This window comes from Lonchura striata, chromosome 1, assembly GCF_050655825.1.
Source record: "Lonchura striata isolate lonStrDom1 chromosome 1, ASM5065582v1, whole genome shotgun sequence".
In the NCBI taxonomy this organism is placed as follows: Eukaryota; Metazoa; Chordata; class Aves; order Passeriformes; family Estrildidae; genus Lonchura; species Lonchura striata.
Window position 1 is genome coordinate 79,428,698 of NC_140703.1, and position 18,855 is coordinate 79,447,552.

Consider the following 18,855-nt stretch of genomic DNA (forward strand, 5'->3'; position numbering starts at 1 on the left):
CAGGCAGACCAGCAATGTCTCAACGTTAGAAGGATAGGGCCTGTTAAGCCTGAAAGCCAGTAAGTTGGGAAGAAACTTTTGGGTTTGTTTTTTTTTTTTTTTTTTTTTTGTTTTTGTTTTTTTTGTTTTTTTTTTTGTTGTTGTTGTTTTTTTAGCATAGCACCTGATTTGTCAATACATTTCTCTAATCTATGTTGCTGACCAGCTTACATTGCAAATGCTATCCCAATTTTCAGAGTTCATTCCAGGACACCCTGGAATTCCTTATGGCCAGTCGAGATTTTTGCAAGTCTTTCTGGAAGATCTGTGTGGAGCATCATGCCTTTTTCAGGCTTTTTGAGGAACCTAAACCAAAGCCTAAACCTGTTCTTTTTTCTAGAGGTTCTTCATTTAGGTTCAGGTAAGACATGCATTCTTTCCACCTTTGTTGCCTCTCCATTTCAAAATCACATCCATAATGGTCTAGGATTAAACCTGTTCTTTTCAGCTCACCTTTTTTACATTGTAGTTTGCTACTTTATATTTTCCGTTGCATCTTCTCTGCCAGAATAGTGCAAAGAACACTTTAGGGGAAAAAAACCTGCATTAATTTTGTAGTAGCTGTTGCAAAGTAGCTTTTTGGAGGTAAGATATGAAGTATATAGGGTCCAGCTGGTTTTGCACAAGAAAATTCACCCGTGTCTTAAGCAACCCTAGCTAGCAATCTTTGGGGATTCTTTGAATCCTCTGCTCCTAGGATGGGTCTTTCCTGTGTGTCAGAGTAGAGATTGTTGCATGTCCCTGCGGTATACCGATATTTGTGTAGTTAAAAGCAATGGCTTTATTCTCACAAAGGATTTATTGTGAGATGATCACCTCTGCTAAGAGCAGGTATACCTGTGATATTGTTTGACCTGTAGGAAAGCTTTCAATAGTTGGGTTTATTTTTTTTTTTTTCTCATTACACTGGCAGAAGCATTAATGTAGATATTGCATTGTGTATGCCAGGGGGAAATCCTTCTATTCATGCAGTTTATTTTGTTTGTGAAGCTGATACGAGCTGTACAGCCAGAAACACTCTTTGCTGAGATGAATGATGCACTCTACATGCCTTGCATAAGAACACAGTGTATATATAACCATTCTGACTCTCTTTCCACCTTCTTTGCTGCCTGCAAAGTAAATCAATTAAGATGGAAGGACCTATGTTGGGTAAACAAACTATAACTTGTTAAGTTTCTGCCTGAAGTAAATAGAAGACTAGGTGCATTCAATTTACCTCAGGCTTTGGAAAGCAGGTTTTAGCTACATCCTCCAGTCACTGTGATCTGTATTGCTACATTCAGTAACCTTTTCCAGGCCCTGAAAGCCTCTAATGAATTGGAAGAATTTAGCTCTCAGTTGAGCATTCTTGAGGTGTGGGTTTCCTGTGCTGCTTTCAGTTTGCTTTGGAGTTTATAGCTTTGCACAATAGACAAAGGTGCTGGGCTTTCTCACTACTTCACACCCTGTAGCAGAAGGGTAGAAAGGGATTTCCAGCCTAAACCTCTGCAGAAAATATGTGTTTTATAGTAGGAACCAAGGAATGAAGTAGATGTCGGGGGTTTCGTCTTGGTTCCAGGGTTTACTAATATCAGATAAGGCTGGTATTTGACTAAAAAGGATTCAGGAATATATTAATTCATTGCAGGAAAGCTTAACCCCTGCTTCACTTTCAATTGTAGTGACTTTCCAGTAATGTAGTACCCTATAGGGCCCACAAAGCTGAATTTAAGCAGTTCAGAAATGGCATCAAAAAGTAACTCCATAGCAAAAAAAAAAAAAAAAAAGAGGCAAGTAACCCCCAAAATGGCAACAATCAGTGTGTATCTGACCAGATCCCCTTCTGTATGATCTTAACCTGAGTTTCTGATGATAGTGACAAATACTTTTCTGGTTGCTGTGACTTAATATGCAAGCCAAATACAAGGTTATGATGGTCAGGTGATATACTGTATTAAATACTTTAACTGTGGTTTTCTTCCAGTGGTCGGACTCAGAAGCAAGTTCTTGACTATGTTAAGGAAGGAGGGCACAAAAAAGTGCAGTTTGAAAGGTGAGGAAATAAATTTATTTTCCCAATATGTTATAATCCAAGAAAAGTAATGATTTCCAGTTAGTTACAGTCTGAGATATTGGCACTGATCCAAGGAAAAAAATTCCTTCTCTGCTGGCTTGACTGTTTATCACATGTGTAACATCCCGTGGTCCTGCATGTTTTAGCAGAAGTTTCGTAACTTATAGTTCACTTAAAATCAGTAGTCTTCAATCTGTTTTTCAGCAATGAACATCCTGCTATCACAGGTAACTTTCTCCCAATTTGATTTGCACCCTCTTTGTTGGGATGTGGTTAATGTGTGTGTACAGACATACTCAGCTCAGAATAAAACTGAAAGTAAGAAAAGGTACAGCCAAGCTCAAGGGAGAGGTCTCCAGGGAAACTGCAAGTCTTCTAGCTTGCTAGAGCCAATTCTGTCTGAACTCATCATGCTCATGGTGAGCTGAAAGTAATGGCCAAAATGCCACAAAGACCATGACAATAGTTCATTGCTTATGATTCATACTTACCCGATAGATAATTTTTGCTTTGGCGCTTTTCCCTTTTCTTACAGTGGTATGTTTGCAACACACAGCACATTAAAATTTTACAGAAAGGAGGAATGTTAATCTGTTTTGGAGCAAAATTTTATGAAAGCCAATATTCAAAGGTTTTGTTTTAAAAGCATGCCTCTTGATTCCTGTTTGTAGAAAAAAAACCTGAAATAGTTCTTTATGTGATTTTCCTTTTATCTCCAGGAAACACAGCAAGATTCATTCCATCAGGAGTCTGACTGCACAGCCTTCAGAACAGCATACAGAGGTGCCAAAACAAGTCAGTGATGTTGATGAAACCCTGGAAATGAAATCCTTTCAAACATTTCTTGTTAGATTTCCCTCCACTAATTGCTGTTTTAAAACCCTAGGAGCATAGTTTTCTGCTTGCTTACCATTTAGCTGGAAGCTAAGGAGCCCTGGGTGTCATAAGCTTTAGGTTCTGCTGAGTGAAACAGCATTGCTTACAGACAACCAGACAAATATAAATAGTGAGCTTGTCTGAGCTGTACTAATGACCATGTGAAAAATTGCAACCCTCAGTGTTGCTGATGGGGTCCTTGGTTGCAGCTGGCTATTGCATCTGGGGAAAGTGTAATTACTTTTCTTTGCTGAGAGGTCTTGGTTGCCCATTTCAAGGTGTTAGGTTAGCATTAACCAGGGAGGAGAACAATTATTTCCTCAGAAAGATTGCACCTCTGGCCTTCTAAGCCATTATCTCTGGTAGATACCATATGTATTTATCTCATGCTGACAGCTGCTATGTGCTGGGAGTTCACAAGTCCAAAACCCCAATAGGGGTGAGCCTGCAGCAACTGCAAGTTCCTAAAGCATGTATTCACTGTGGGCACCTATGTGAATGCACACATACAGTACATGAAAACATAGCCACACATGTAAACACAGAAAACAGCACTCCCACAGACAGTGCCAGTGGCCTCACCCTCTTCCACTCTTTGGCTCTGGTTTCTCCAGTTACTTGTATCCCAAACACACCAAACATATGGGCTGATGGCTCTCCTGGGACAGCCTTCAGAGGAGACTGGTCAGGAAGCTTCATTTTCCTGACTCGGTTGTTGTGGTTTCTCCACTTGCCAGTGTTTTCTTTGCTCATCTGTGTCTGTGGAGATGACCCTTTAATCACATAACCTAATGATAAGTAGTGCCTAAAATGTCAGGAGCAAGCTACTAGGTTAATGCCAGAATGCTACCTGAACCTTCACCTTCCATGCATCACTTCCTCTTGATATTCACAGGCTCTCCCCTTTCTGCAAATTTAGGAACTTCAGAGAATTTTGTTAAAGATGGAGCCCATTTCAAATAGCTTGCAGCATTTTAATATTGCTGAGACAAGCTCAGATAGATGGAGCATGGCTGCTGGGCAGATGTGTGCAGAAAAGCCAGCCTATGAACCAGTGGCAGGTATGCTCCAGGGAGCGAATGTAGGGTGCTCCAAAGCCCACACGTGACTTTTTTGGTGTATCTAAGTAGGCTGTGCAGAATTTGTTTTATATTTGTATATTTTCCTCCAACGTCTCAGAATAATGTGCACAGGTTGGTGCTTTTAGAGTGTTAGTGGCTGCTTTAGAGCATGGAAACACCTCAAATACCCCTTTTTACATTATCACTGAATTGTCTGCCTTCTCTTCCCTTGTTTAGCCTATGTTTTTTTCTGTTCTTCAAGATCAGAAATCTCTTTTTTTTAATTCTAATTAATTTTAAGGCTTGGGTTACTGCGGCTTCCCTCTTTTCTTTCCAAGAGACTCCTATGTTGTTGCGGATGTGAAATCCTGGTGCATAATTACATGCAGCCTTTTCCCTCTGGCTCCCATCCCTCCCAAACCTCTCCCCTCCCACTCTCCTTCCCCTTTTGTCTTTCCCTTTGTCTCCCCCTTGCCTTCCCTCTATTATCTTTGCAGAGTGCTAGAGCCTATGGAGACAGCAATGATGCTGCAGCAGTGCAGAGCTGCCGGCAGGGGAAGGAGTTGAAATCTTCAACAGAAGACACTGGACAGAACAAGAGCCCTTCCTTGAAGAAGAGTCCAAAGGAAGGCAGAAAGGTGGATGGAGCAGTGGTCTCAACAATGGAGGAAGAAGAGGAGCCTGCTAAGGATAAGATGCAGCAGAACAGACCTCAATCACAGCAGCCAAGCACAGGTCCAGCTTCCAGGGCTGCTCATGGCAGCAGCACCTCCATTCCTTTCATTGACTGCAGTGATGTAGATAGCGAGTATGATCTCCTCAGAGGACAAATAACCCGGTCATATTCCCAAACAAATGACAATTATGAGGGTGATTTGACCAGTGGTGCCTATATTCACTACAGAGATGAAAATCGCAATAGAACTAGGTATAGGGACTCCTCAGCTTCTCTAAAGTCTTCCCAGTATCTCTCTGAAGAGTTCCTTGATGATAACACAGCTAATCTCTCCTTCTACACTGGGGGAAGCCCCAGGATGCCAAGGCATAGCTCTCTGGTTGATGAAATGTTTAGAGGGCCGGGAAGCCGTAGTCCCCTGGCCACTCCATTGGCTCCCAGTAGCAAAGAGTCAAGCCCTAACATGAGCCTGAGTAGAACTGGCTCTCAGGGTTACGTCTCAGAAAACGGGCACGGCTGCAGGGCGAGGGCTGGGGAGGAGGACAGCCACGCCACTAACTGCCATGGGTATTGCAGATATTCTCCAGGTTCCCAACGGCCTCGTGCACAGAAAACCCATAACCTCTGCAATAAATCAGTTACAGATCCATTTATCCTAAGCCAGATATCCTCAACCCCTGGGCAGGAGTATAGATCAGAGAGACACCACAAAGGAGGTGGGGTGGCTAAGATGTCTTCTCCAGAGGGCAAAATGATGGCCAATGGTGTGCCAGCTGGGGCACAGTCAAAGCAGAGCCCAGTGATGCAGTCGCTGCGTGCCAGTGGCGTGATGGATCACATGGCTGCAATCCAGATGATGGAGGGCTCCACCAGCAGCGGGACGGAATCCAGTGATTCTGACTCTGAAGTCATTAATCCCTTCACTCACCCCCTGGTGTTTGGAAACCCCGTTGTGCTGAGCTCCTCTCCCATGCCTAGAAATAAGTACTCCTTTGGAAGCCTTCAGCTTGATGAGGAGGCGGAGGAGGATGTGTCTGTTGGCCTCAGTGATGACGATGGTGTGCAGGTCTTCAGCTGCTAGGCACCAGCGTGTATGAGACCAGGGTTACTGTGGTTGCTCACTGGAGTGGTCGCATCTCCTGGGGCTCATGATGAGTGGCTGGTGATAATTTCAGTGCATGGGCTATTTCAGACATTATTGTTGTACAGGCCAGCCAGAGGGAAAGGATGCTAGAACGCAATAATAAGTCTCAGTGATGCTTAACAGTTTGCATCTCCTCTGAAAGGCAGGAGGAGAGGAAAATTATTACTGATTTAGGTACATCTCTAAGACTTTATACACTCTTCTTTTTATGAAGTCTTGTTTTAGGTATATGTTGTAGCTGCTTTGATATTTGACTAGTTATTTTGACAAAACAAACAATGAAATCAAATAGGTACATTATGCTCTTTTATATGTCTGTTACAATCTTTTTCTCTCCCGTGCAAGGAGAGAAACTTATGAGTGCCTCAACAGAGTTAGGAGAAAAAAAAATAAAATTGCGGCCAAATGCAGGCAGCTTGACATTCAAGACCAGGACTTGTTGAAATCTTGAAATATGCTGGAAATTTTTTTCCATAGCAAGAATGTGTCTGGTCTACTCTTCTTCATAACTCATTTTATAATCTGATGAGCTGAGGGTACAAATCAGGCATGTATAAAATGACAGTATTGTCAAGAAAAACGACAGTATTGTCTTTTTCTTCAATGGGTTCAACAGGCTCATTTGGTGATGGAGATTTTGAAACTCCAAACTCTTCCTTGGGCAAGAAAAAGAACAGGATACAATTCAAGTGAAAAAAAAACTTTGGTTAAAACAGGTCTAATGAAGACTGGTATGAGTATTACTCACAAGGCAATCCTTTCTATCCTTTATCAGTTTAATATATATTGCAATAAATTTTTTAATTGCTTATACTTTCAGTGAAATTATTATAGAGACATCAGAGTTCTGTGGTGGGTGGTTTGGAAATAGTGGCTTTTTTATTTTTTGCTTTGATCACAAAAAATCTGTGCAGGATCCTGTTACTCTGTCATAGGCTACTTTTTTAGTAGTGCCACCTCAGAAATTTTTCATCCCCTGACAAGAGAATAGTAGGAGTAACAGTGCTCCAGGGTGATTGTCTTATGTTCTATCCATAGAGTGGATTTGGGCAGAAGGACAAAGAGACTAATTATGTGTATACTTTATTTTCACTGGCCAGAATTATTGAGAATTAAGGTATCCAAATAAAATCTGATGTTAGTTTCTCCAAGTTAAGTAAGAAAATCCAGATGAAAGGTCCTCTGTATGGAAACTGTTCTACAGTTACTAGAGCTGGGAGACAGGATATGCTCTTTATAATTGGCCTTATTTTTAACTTTTATATATTTTTATTGTGGAAGAATGAAAATAAATCCCAGAATTTTAACTGATGAACAACAGCATTGACTGAACTGCAGGTCATTCCCAGTGATCTGCATCAGTTCATGCATGCAGCAATGATTAATCCATTCACATATTTACTGATGAAAAAGTTACAGGACTTTGTAAATTTAGACAATATAAAATTTTTCAATATTGTTTTTACAAAAATTATAAAATAAGAAGTCTTTTTAATTTTTCTAATGCCTTGGTCTATGCACACTTAATCTGAGTGAAGGATATTTAAAAATATACCTACAGTAGTTAGATGTGTTGTTATATACTTTACTGTTTTGAAAGTAAAATATATCTTTGTATAAATATAAGTATCAACTCTCTCATCTCCTTTAAAGTATTAGTTTCCTTAGAGATTAGATACTTCATTCTTGAACAGGAATGATTTAAAGCATCTCTTTAGATACTGATATTTTGAGGACAGGGAATACTCTCATTTATTCCTGTAGTTAAAAGCATGAGTCTACAAACAGTGAGATTGATAATTAGGGAGAAGCTTGCTTGTATATGATTCTAAAAGAGGATGGTTTGTGTTTTGGATTTAGAATAGCTGTAAAATAATTGCCTTGAAGTTCACAATATATAAGATGAAATAAGTAGTTGAAGCTCACATCACCAAATAGTGTGAGCATGGGGAATTGGGTGCATGACTCTCCTTTTGATTTATTTTTTATTGCCTGTGCAGCAAAAGTATCAGTAGGTATAAAGTAAAGTAATAGCAGTTAGGACAGATGAATTAATTGCTTCATTAGCCAGTAAAATTAGAATTCAAGTAATGGATTTTCAACAAAAGGATTTGCAGTCATCTCTGCTACTTAAAAAAAGTGGATAGATTTCATATTCACTTTGGATTTAAGTGAATATAAAATTTTGTAAGTAGTGTTTGTTATTTTGCATCCTCTCAGATACTGTTTCCAGGCTTACTACTTCTCTCATATGCCTACGAAGATGCTAAATTCACAACTTTTTAAGAACAGACCCACTGAGTATCTGGAGTTAGCCTAGTTGCTAATAAAGTATCTCAACAGCTTTTCCCACTTCAATATTATCCTCAAAAATGCTGTATGAGCAGTTTTCTGTCTTATGGCATTTTTTCAGCTTTGAATATTTAAGTAATTGTTTTTTTAACACATGGAATTCTTCCAGTTAAAAGAAGTAAAGTTTATAAATTACATAGGAAATAATTTCATTTAGGATTAATAACTTCTGCAGCATTCTAATGCCAGTGAAGCTCCGTTTAGTATCAGCAGACAAGGTTGTAATTAAAGCAGTCTGTGGGCCAAATTCCTCTACCAGACATGTGGTTCATGTCTGAGCCCTTGCCAAGAATGGTGAAGTGACAAAGGAATTTCAAACTGACATTTTCAGACAGGATCAGGCCCCTTAGAGTTCATCTGGGAATTTGTTTCTGTGGGACAATCAAAAGGACCTTGCAGAAAAGAACAGAAACCTTTAGGGCAAGACTGCAAATGAGATGAGATGGAGGAATTCTCGTCCTGGCTCACAAAGTGCTTGTGGTAAGAGGAGCTTGCCATTTCTAGTTCATTGTTGCAAACATTTATTAATTTGAATACACTGGACAACAGCAGTGATCTAAACATAACTTTGTCTCAAGTATAGTAGGTAGTTACAGACAGAGTAACTAACAGATTCTCCCACCAATTCCAGCAGATTTTGGAATGTGGCTGATGGTACTTTTGATTCACCGTTCTTTCAGTGAATGGCTGATGGTACTTTTGATTCACCATTCTAAAACATTTATTGTCAATAATGAACTTTCAGTTTCAAACTCATCAAGTGCCCAGATATCCTTAGGCAGCTGGTACAAACGAGGCAGGTGAGTCCCAGTGAGACTGAGCAGCTATGTCCAGTCTGAACTGTGTAGTCCTGCATCACCCATCTCCTGTCTTTCCAGAGGGTTGGAAGAAGCCTCTTGTTGGGTTGATGAATTCAGCTCTGTCCGTATAGTTGGGTAAATATGGAAGTGAGTTGCAAAAGCAGTTTAGGGGTTTGTCCATAATAATGTGCAGATCTAGGTATTCTCTGAATAAAAGACCATCTGATTCATTCTTTGCTATTCCAGCTACTTGACCACAATCAGCCATCCTCTACAATGGCAGTAGAAAGGTCATGTCAGACAATTTTAAGGTTTCTCCTACTCAGTATACTCAGCAGCAGCTCAAACTTGTGATCTCCTCTTGGGATCTTCTGGAATTTTTTTTTTCATGGCAGTCTTTCCTAAAATCTAGTTTTCCTCAGTGACCCAGGATATTAAATTTGTCAATAAATAGAGGAAGGAAAGATGGAGAGCGGCAAGTTGTTGTAGAAGCCAAGAACTACATAAGCTATTCCAGGTATGGAGCTTTTATACCTGAATGGCCTAGACTGCACTGTTTTCAGTTTATGTCCATATCCCCTAGCAAACATACTCCTTGTGCATGGCAGAGAGGAGTGTTCTCTGAAGATGATTTACACCAAGTGCTGCCATTTCACCCATGGCTCATAGCCTGCCTAACAGGCACCATCTCACTAACCATTGCACACTGAATACAAATTATATCAAAGAAAAGCTGAAGAGAAATTTCTGTAGGTGAAAAATATCAACATGTCACTGAAAGTTTTTAGGTTTGCTGTATTCACATTTACCTTATGTGAGCTATACAAAGCTGAGTTATAGGCAGATGAGCATCATGAAAGAATTACATATCAATAGTTTGAAAAAAATTGTATCAGTCTATTCGTTTTCTTCAAGATTAATGGGCATGCAAAACTGGAAAGAATTTTCTCCACAGAGCAGCATTGGTAATGTTGAATGTAATCAGTAGAACCCAGTAAAGAGTGAAAAAACAATGGTTTGTGAATTGGTTCACTAAATGGGCTAGTATTTTTTGACCAGACTGCTTCAGGACCTGTCTTTTCTCCCCTGAATATTTGTAGTACAGGTTTTTGGGGTTTTTTTTTTGCAGTGAGGCTTTTATTAGTTGAAGTAGCTCTGTTCATTCTGAAGCAAGGGCATTCATGCTTGCAACTCCTGTTCTGACTTCTCTGTCTGTACATGCAAGTACTTGGTGGTGACCAGAGAAAGTCAAATAGAAAATGGGTGAGACAGATCTAAAAGCTGTTTATAGGCCCTCTTTTTCTTCAGTAAGAAGCAGAGATGTTTTAAATTCTGTCCTCTTCAGTCCCACAATAAACACACAAACAGAGAGTCTCTGTAATCACTAGAAGTTTCTTCTGGGGAGCTCCAGGAAGACAAGGAAGAGAGAAGAATAAAAAAATCTTAAGCATACAAAAAATATCTAGCCCTATTTATTTGCAGATCCCTTTGGCATAATGTGCTTTCCAGTCTTTTTCTGAGAGTTTCAAGTCCCAGTAGTTTTATAGGGTACTCGGAGAGCAAGAATTATGTTTATCAGTTGAACTGATGAAGCAGACCCAATTTTGAATTTTGGTAAAACCAGTGATTCAGATCTCATTGATATGATCTGCATGCAATTAGCATGAACTGTGGCTATTTCTGGAACAGTTCTTTAACAGAAAAAAGGATGCCTGACCTATAAATTCTGTCAAATTCCTTGTTTTTTTAACAAATCTCATTTGTCTTAAGGAGCCGTTAGACTGCTGTCAGAGGTAACTTTAGAATTAAATTTTAATTGCTGCAATTTAACTCTTAATGATGAAAAACAAATTACCAATGCAAGTTTTTCCTGACTTCTACACATGTTTGAGGAAGTTTGGTGTCACGGCCTTGTGCACAGAAATGTGGATCACTGGAGAATCCCTGCCATTCAGCAGCATGGTTGTCACCAAGCTGGAAAGAGCAGTGAATGTGAACGAAAGAGGTTCTCTGTTTAAGCATGTAATAAAGTAAGCCAAAATCTCTTTTAGTCTTCCAATAATGCTTCTGTCTCTCTCTCTCTGAATAGTGTAGTTTCTTAAGTCAGCTTCTGTATACTTTAGCTTATCTCTTTCCTCTTCATTTAGCAGATCAGTCCTCTTCTCCATAAAAAAATAAGAGAAACCCTAAATATATGAGGGAAATGGAATCTTCTGAAACAATTTTTTAATATATAGGCCTTTCTTTTGTTGCCACACAAGTGGTAGGAGAAGAGTCCTTTTCTCAGAAATCCAGCTGCTTATTGGTGTCTGCTTCTTGGTGGTGATGGTTGTGGGTCTTCTGATGCTAAGTGGCAGATGCACAGTGTTAACATCATGAGGATCCAAGGCTCAGACTGGTGTGTAACTTTTCTCAAATGTGAGAAGCAGTGGACTCTGGTTTCAGTCAAGCTACTTTAGGAAGAATTTTTGCCCATACTGTCAGGTTCTAGAGAGACAGAAAATTTAAATCCTAGGAAACTGACATTAGCAAAATCTTTCCTCTTCTGTTTCTGTAGTTCTATAGTTCCTGAAGTATGCCTAGACAGAGGCACATATCTTAATTACTTATTTGTAAGGGAAATAATCTGTGTGCAACATGTGTATCCTGAGTAATGTTATCTTCTGTGTTCCTCCCTATGGTTAGGCTGTGTGGTGCCATTAATATTCTTAAATACAGATTTTCTACCTAAAAATCAAAGGCATCATATGAGCAAAAATTCTAGTTTGGGTGACATGTAGCAGTTCTACGGAGTGTTTTGTCTTTTGTTCTAATTCTGTGTTCTATAAAGAGCATGTAGAATAAGCTTGGTTTATGTTGTTTGTTATTAAAAGCAGTGAGCACTTTCTTTTAAATGAGATCTGGAAATCCTTTGTGCCTGGCTGAGCAATGTATTCACAGGCATGTTTTTCACAAATATGTGTGTAAATAATGGTAGTGTTATTACAGTAAAGGGAGTAAAGACCTTAGGATCATAAATTTGCATGACATAATTGTAGATAGTTTGCTCAAGAATGGTTAGAGTTTTAAGATGTAATTTTCGTTGATGATATTTTTTTGTAAAGTTTTGGCCCCTAAAAGAAACATAAAAATCTACAGTTCACACTGATAAAAATCAAGTCTAAAGGCAGTAATGATACAGCTGTCACTGACTGAGCATGGAAGGTTGAAGGAAAATTAATGCTTTCTGATTCAAGAGCTTTCAAGCTTGTTAAAATTAGATTAGATGCTTTCTTTAAAATGCTGCAAATCTGGTTTTGAGAAGTGCACAGGCTTTTGCCTTTGATGGTAATCAGAGGTAGTTCTTTCTGTTTAGTTCAGAGAATGTTAAAGCTCATGCCTGTTGCTTTTCCATGAGGTACTTAAAAATATTTGATGAGCTGAATCCTTGTATTTCCCTTTTCCTGCTAAGAAAATCACCTGGGCCCCCTAACAAAAGTACACGAGCTTGGCAATGTTCACTTACCCAGCCCTTTCCTGATTTCTGTGTGTGCACATGCATAGATTTTTTAAAAACAAATCTCAATAGTAAAAATTATTTTTTAAGATTGGCAGTGCTGGGGACTTCATTCTCATTTTTGTCATTTGTTTAATACCTTTTAAAGAGAAACATTTTTTGTTTCATTGTATGCACTGTTTTGTCAGCATGTACCTCTCTGGGAGAAAAAGCCTTTTCAATGTTCTGTCTATCCTCAAAGCATGGTATATCTTCTGTTCCTTGCATTGTTTGGAGCACTGTCTCAATGTCCTTTTACTGCAGAAATGCCTATTTTGTATTTGGATTACCTGATTCCTCCTGTTACAGCGATCCTGCCTCACAGAGCACTCCTCTCCTCAGAATTAATGAAAACCAGGTTGTGACTCTCAGGTTGAGAAACCACACCATGTTGAGGAGCAAAAGAGAAGAGGGAGGCGAGGGGAGAAGGTCTCTTTTCCAGAGCATTTGGGCTTCATTGAGCACAATCAGATTGCCCTTCATTTCCTAATGAAGGCTGCACCCAGCAATGCAGGCTGGGTGCCGTGGCTCGTAAGCAGGATCACTGCAGTCCTGGGGAGGTGTCTTGGTGGAATGGACAGTATCTGTGGCATGAGCTTACATGGGGGCTGAAGGTTCCAATTCTACTGTAGCACTGTGTCGTGTCGGTTTAAAGGCAAACAAAAGCAAACTAACCCTAACCCTGGGCACAGCCGGAAAACCTTCTATAGGTCGCTCTATTTCTGTCTGGAGAGATCAAGACCAGACAAAGGACTGATGCCCAGTGACCTTGCATTCTCCCCAGACCGTAATGCTCACTCTTTGTTCTTAAGATGGGAGTAGACCCTGATGTAGGCCAACAGCAGTTACTGTCTGATTTCACACTCACCGCTGTCTAATACTGCAGTACACCAATAAAGCATGGACTTTTACCAGCTGGAGAGTCGCTGGCTACTTAACCAACACCAAGCTTGATGAGACTATAAGCATGTCAAGCCATTTAACTGTGTTATGCATGGAATTTTTTTATTATTATTTTTAGTTTCACCTGTACCTGAAGGCTTTTACTCATTCTAACTGGTATTTTGCTGTAAAACTGTCACTGGTTTAATTGTTCTGTCCAATTGCTAGCTGATGCTTTGTCCTAAATATGAGGAAATTGGTTCATTGAGAAGGTGCACCATTTTCTCAAATTCTGCTCACAGCTGTGGGCGTGCATTTTGCAGCCGTGAAGTCAAAGTGAACCTTTCTTCCTCTCAAGCTCCTCTTCAAGCCAGGCAGAGTTAGTGGTTATGTGTGACATTGGATTTCTTCACGAGTTTGCTTTTAATTCCTGTTCCTCCTCAAAATCTTTGGTACTGCATTAAGGGATGTTTGTACATTCATTTATGGCTGTTGTAACTACGTTTCAAACTAACAAACTGTATCCACTGCTCCAGCTTGATTCCTGTAATGGGGAAGAGAAGTGCAGCTTGATGAACTGGTTCCCCTCAAGATTTTGTGGAAGTCAGTGGGATTTTTTTCTTAGACTGAGGGAGAACAGAGCATATTCTCCATCCCATAACTCTTCAGCAGCATGACTGTGCCTGGTTCACAGCTGGGGAGAGAAGGGGTGGACACCATTATTAAACTCTTCTTCAATCTAAGGTACTTTAGTGATTGGTGAAGTGCATATGAAAGCTCCTGCTGCTTCCTCTGGTGCTATCTCTCCCCATGTCATTTTGTATCTTCTCTGACCAAAACATTTAGATGCACATTAGAGCTATACAACCACTGTGAAAATGGAAAATTAAGCTAGACTGTGTGGGCACAGCAGTGGCAGCTCTGTCAGATACTTTCTTATTAAAGAGCCTTTGTAAGTTATATGCTCAGTAATGCCAAGGAGAAAGGGAAAACAACTTGGATTTCATCTGCTAGACTGGAGTTTAGAAAACAGTGATCTGACATTCAAGTTGAGTAACTGGGATATGCATGTCACAAGCCTCCCCTGACTACAGAGCAGGCCATAGAGCAGGAGTAAGAGAGAATAAGTCCTGCAACATTCCAGGTATTGAGCAAGGTGCTTTTCTGGCTCTTAATATGTTTTTAATTTCTAAATAACAGTAACAACCTTGAGAACAATAAAATTCTCAAGAGCTGACTTGATCAGACCTTAAGTGGTACATGAAGTTTTTCAGCAGAATTTCAGTCACCTTTAATAATGGTTGATGTTTTCTCTCACTTTCCATAACTGAGTCATTATCACTTCTTGGTACTCCACAGAAAAGGAGCATTCCCATGGGCTTCTTAACATTGCTGTACTCTTCCTCTCTGTTAAAAACCACTGTGTATGAATGGGATCTGTTCCTTTTGAAGCAAATGCAGAACACTAAATGGCCTGATTTTGTTATTTTGTAGTTTCAGGAGAAAATGAGTGAAGGAGGAATATCTTCAGGATACAGAGTGCCACTTGTCTCCCTCACAAAGAGGGAGCTCTCCTGTGTTAGGTTAGTTTCTAACCAGGGATTTCATGTCATCTCATGCTGCCTATGTAATCAACAAAGAGGCAGCAGGCAGTTCAGGCCACATATGATGTGAATTGACCTCTGGGAGATATTTCCTTCATCATGTGGAAAGTACCAATTTTAACTGTTTTTCCTTTGATGTGAGCCATGTTTAGGGCAGTATCACTCAGTGCAACACTCCTTAGGCACCACCCTCAGCCCCTGCGGGCTCACAGCTGTGAGCACAGGAGCCAGGAGTATCACAGGTACAGTGGGTGGGATGGGTGGTGTCTGGTGGCCAAGGGCAGAGCCTGGCCTGCCCCTCTCTGGCAGGGCACCCACAGCTTGCCAGCACTCCATGCCTTCCTACCCTCAAACTGCAGCAAGCAACTGATGTGTATTTTGGCAAAGGTGTAGCTATTAAGTATTTGATTCTAGCTGCTGGCTTCTTTTTGTGTAGCACATGGAATACGTATGTTGGTGGGGAGCGATTTGAGACACGTGTAAAGCTAGGAGGATAACCCGTACTTTTATGTCCTGTGGCCATGTAAAATGCCATTGTCATTTCATAGATTTTTTTTCCCCAAGTTAGATTTCAATCAAGTTTTGCTTCTTTTGTTACCTTATCTACTGCAGCACTTTTGTCTGGTGTCAGTGGAACAAAGAACCTCTCCAGGTATTTTGGCATTGATGGTAAAATCTGGCATGCCATGGTAAAGTGCATTCTCATTACTTGCCACTGTCATAAACCAGTGTTGGTTTCTCTTCTTAAACCCATACTTAGAAAATAATTGAAACACATGCATAATGATTCCTACCCACTCCTCCAAGGATGTAATTTTAGTATATACTTAAATAATCTTCAAATAAACATTCTTTTGTGCTTTCTCTTGGTTTGTGTGTATACAGCTGACTTCATTAAATTTGAAAGATGGCCCAATTCTGAATCTAAATAAAAATCACTTGAAGTACAAGCAAAGACAATTCTGTGTTACCAGCTGCAAACCATTTAGGCCTCCAGTGTGCAGTAGCATTTGCTATCTGGCAAATGACATGCTAATAATTGCCTGTCAGTCCATGCATCCTTGAGGGTGAATGGTAAGGGATTTCAGTACCTTGTAAATAGGATTGGTCTTCTCCCTTCTGCTTCTGTTTGTATTCTGCAGTATGTAGTTGATGAGTAGAGCCTGTATGAATATACTCTTCTGTGGCAGGAGATCAGATGAAACACTTTGTTAATTCAGGTTATTTCTTCCTAACCTCTGTGAAAAGAGAAGGTCACTTTGCAGCACTGCCGTGACCCATCAGCATGACACGTGTCCTGATTGATTGGTGATGGGGGAGGGGAGAGCCTCCATTTTTGTTTCTTCATGCTTACTGACTTTTTCACACCAAAACAAACTTGTTTCCCACATTTCCCAGAGCAATATGCAGTGTGTTGGTATCTCTGGCTGTGTTGGCTGTAATTAGGCCCCAGAATGTGCTAATGTAAGGATATTTTGAGGTCCTTTTGTAATGCAGCCACTTTCTTATAACTAGTTTCAATTTTCACTTGTTCAGTGTATTTGCAGGTGGGGTCTGACTGAGCTCTTGCTTGTAGGTGGTGATGGTGGTTGGGTTTGGTCCCTGCTCCTGCCCACATTGGTACCAAAGGGGAGGATGTGGCATTTCAGCTTGCTGCAAAATAACTTTGAGAATGTCAGTGATGCATTGACATGCAAAGTCTTTTATCAGTTGGGTGTATACACAGTGCTGTGAGCCACCAGGCACATTTCTTGTGATACTCTCCATAATACTTTTCCCAGGTTAATGTCTTCCAACTGTAAGATAGGGCATCTTTCTAATTCATTGTCCTTTTGATATTTTGTACTTTGAAATACTTGAGTTGTACTGATAAAAATTACAGTACATCAGAGCTTAGATCTAGGATTATAGATAGGTAGGTAGATAGATATGTCAATATATCTATATCTATCTATCACAGATAGGTGCTATTTAACTCCTAGACTACAATGCTGTGAACTTCTCACAGAGGTGCAAATCATTTATTCGCTGTCATATGACAGGCATAGTGCCAGAATTTCTTTGTTTCCACATTTGAGGTGATATCACTTTTCTTATGTCTTTTGTAATGTAGTTAAGTACTTTTAACCTTACAACCTTGCTATTAATCTGTTTCACTATTTCTCAATGATGAATTCCATTTCTTTGGAAAATACTGTATACAGTTGTGTGCTAGTGTCAATAAAATTGACATTTGTGTAACAAGCTGTGGCATTTTCTCAAATTTCACTGAACATTGATTTAGTGTGAAACTGTTGGTAAATCCTTTCTTGCTAGCTGTAATAATACAGACCTTTATTTCAGACAAATACTGCTTTGACTTTGATTTTTAATAGGCTACATAACTGTCATGATTACGTAAACTGATAACTGTGCTGTTTTTTCCTTCTCTTTTCAAGGGAATGATTTATAAACGTGAACTGGTTTGGAACTGGAAAACATTCATGTTCTAGCAATAAAGCTTGAGTTGTTCCAGAAAATAAATAGGTTCTACTACTGACCTAATTATATTTCTTTTATATAATATTTACTGGAGTATCTCAGCTCTGGTTTTCTAGCACCAGGAACATTTACCTATCATAATTTAGGGAGGACATAACGACATAATAGTAAATTGTATTTGACCCTAATTATATATGGCGATGTATATGTTTTACATTTCATCTTAGACAGCCTGTTAGCTGTGGTAGTCAAGAGCTTGTCACATTTTTTTGGTTGGATTTTAATGTATGATGCCAAAATGGCACAGACTGTTAATGTTCTTCCACATGACAGATTCTTCTTCTAAAACAGGTTTAGATTGTCAGATGTATGGAGGAGGGGATAACTGGGAGAAGACTGGCCATTTTTGGCAAACTTTCTTTCTGTGCAGTCATTAATCTGGCTGCCTCCCAGAAGACAAAATGCTGATTTCAGTAATTTAATCTAGCATATATGAATCCATGGAAGTGTAATCAATTGTCTAATTCTTTAATATTTTTAATCCAAAATGAAATGGGACTTTATATCTGTGAAAATCTGAAATTGTCATGCTTTGTGCATTAAAAGTATTGTTTTTCTTATGTAAATGTAATGCTAGCATTTCCATCCCAAACAATCAGAGGAGCATGGAAAGACTTACAAGGTATAATATACATACTCGTGTTGTGTGTAGAAATTGGGGAACTCGTAGTTTTCTCCCTTCATGTTAGATGTGACTGATCTTAGCAGCAGCACTTCTGTAGAAAGTCATCCTTTTTCTCTAGACCTCAACTAGATAAATTTGTACTAACTTATCCTGTAGTTCCCTATGAAGTACTGATTTAAGTGTTTGAAGTTCTGCTTTGCTGGAAAGAATGGCACTCCTGAAACAATTACTGTATTGTTGTATTTATTCTCTACTATAGAGTGGATTAAAATGATGAAATTATTTTTATTAACTTGATGTCTAGAATCATAGAATGGCCTGGGTTGGAAGGGACCTTAAAGACCTGATAGCTCCAACCCCCCTGCCATGGGCAGGAGCACCTTTCACTAGACCAGGTTCTTCAGAGCTCCATCCAGCCTGGCCTTGAGCACTGCCAGGGATGGGACAGCCACAGCTTCTCTGAGCAAGCTGTTCTAGTGCCTCACCCCTCCCACAGTAAAGAAATGCAGCTCAGTCAGCTGTGCCTTGATTCCTTCCCTTCAGATATAGTAATTTCAGCCAGTTTTATCAGCTAAAAGACACTTAACCAGTCCCATGGTGAAAGCAAGTGGATGCAGTTCCTCTGACTTCAGGGCCATTTGGACTAGTTTGAGTACCCTGATTA

The 18,855-nt window shown here is 39.7% G+C and overlaps 1 protein-coding gene across 11 annotated transcripts in view; it reads left to right on the forward strand.

The window, feature by feature from the left end:
• FARP1 (FERM, ARH/RhoGEF and pleckstrin domain protein 1) overlaps positions 1 to 18,855 on the forward strand; it is a 200,425-nt gene that overhangs the window by 149,994 nt on the left and 31,576 nt on the right. For 9 of the 11 annotated variants that reach the window (XM_021530281.3, XM_021530283.4, XM_085581574.1 and 6 more), the window contains 4 exons: positions 237 to 400; positions 2,006 to 2,074; positions 2,815 to 2,890; positions 4,530 to 4,767. In XM_021530281.3, the coding sequence (XP_021385956.2) occupies positions 237 to 400; positions 2,006 to 2,074; positions 2,815 to 2,890; positions 4,530 to 4,767 (547 nt within the window). The remainder of the gene's footprint in view (positions 1 to 236; positions 401 to 2,005; positions 2,075 to 2,814; positions 2,891 to 4,529; positions 4,768 to 18,855) is intronic. The other 2 variants (XM_021530284.3, XM_077781490.2) reach the window with 1 other exon arrangement.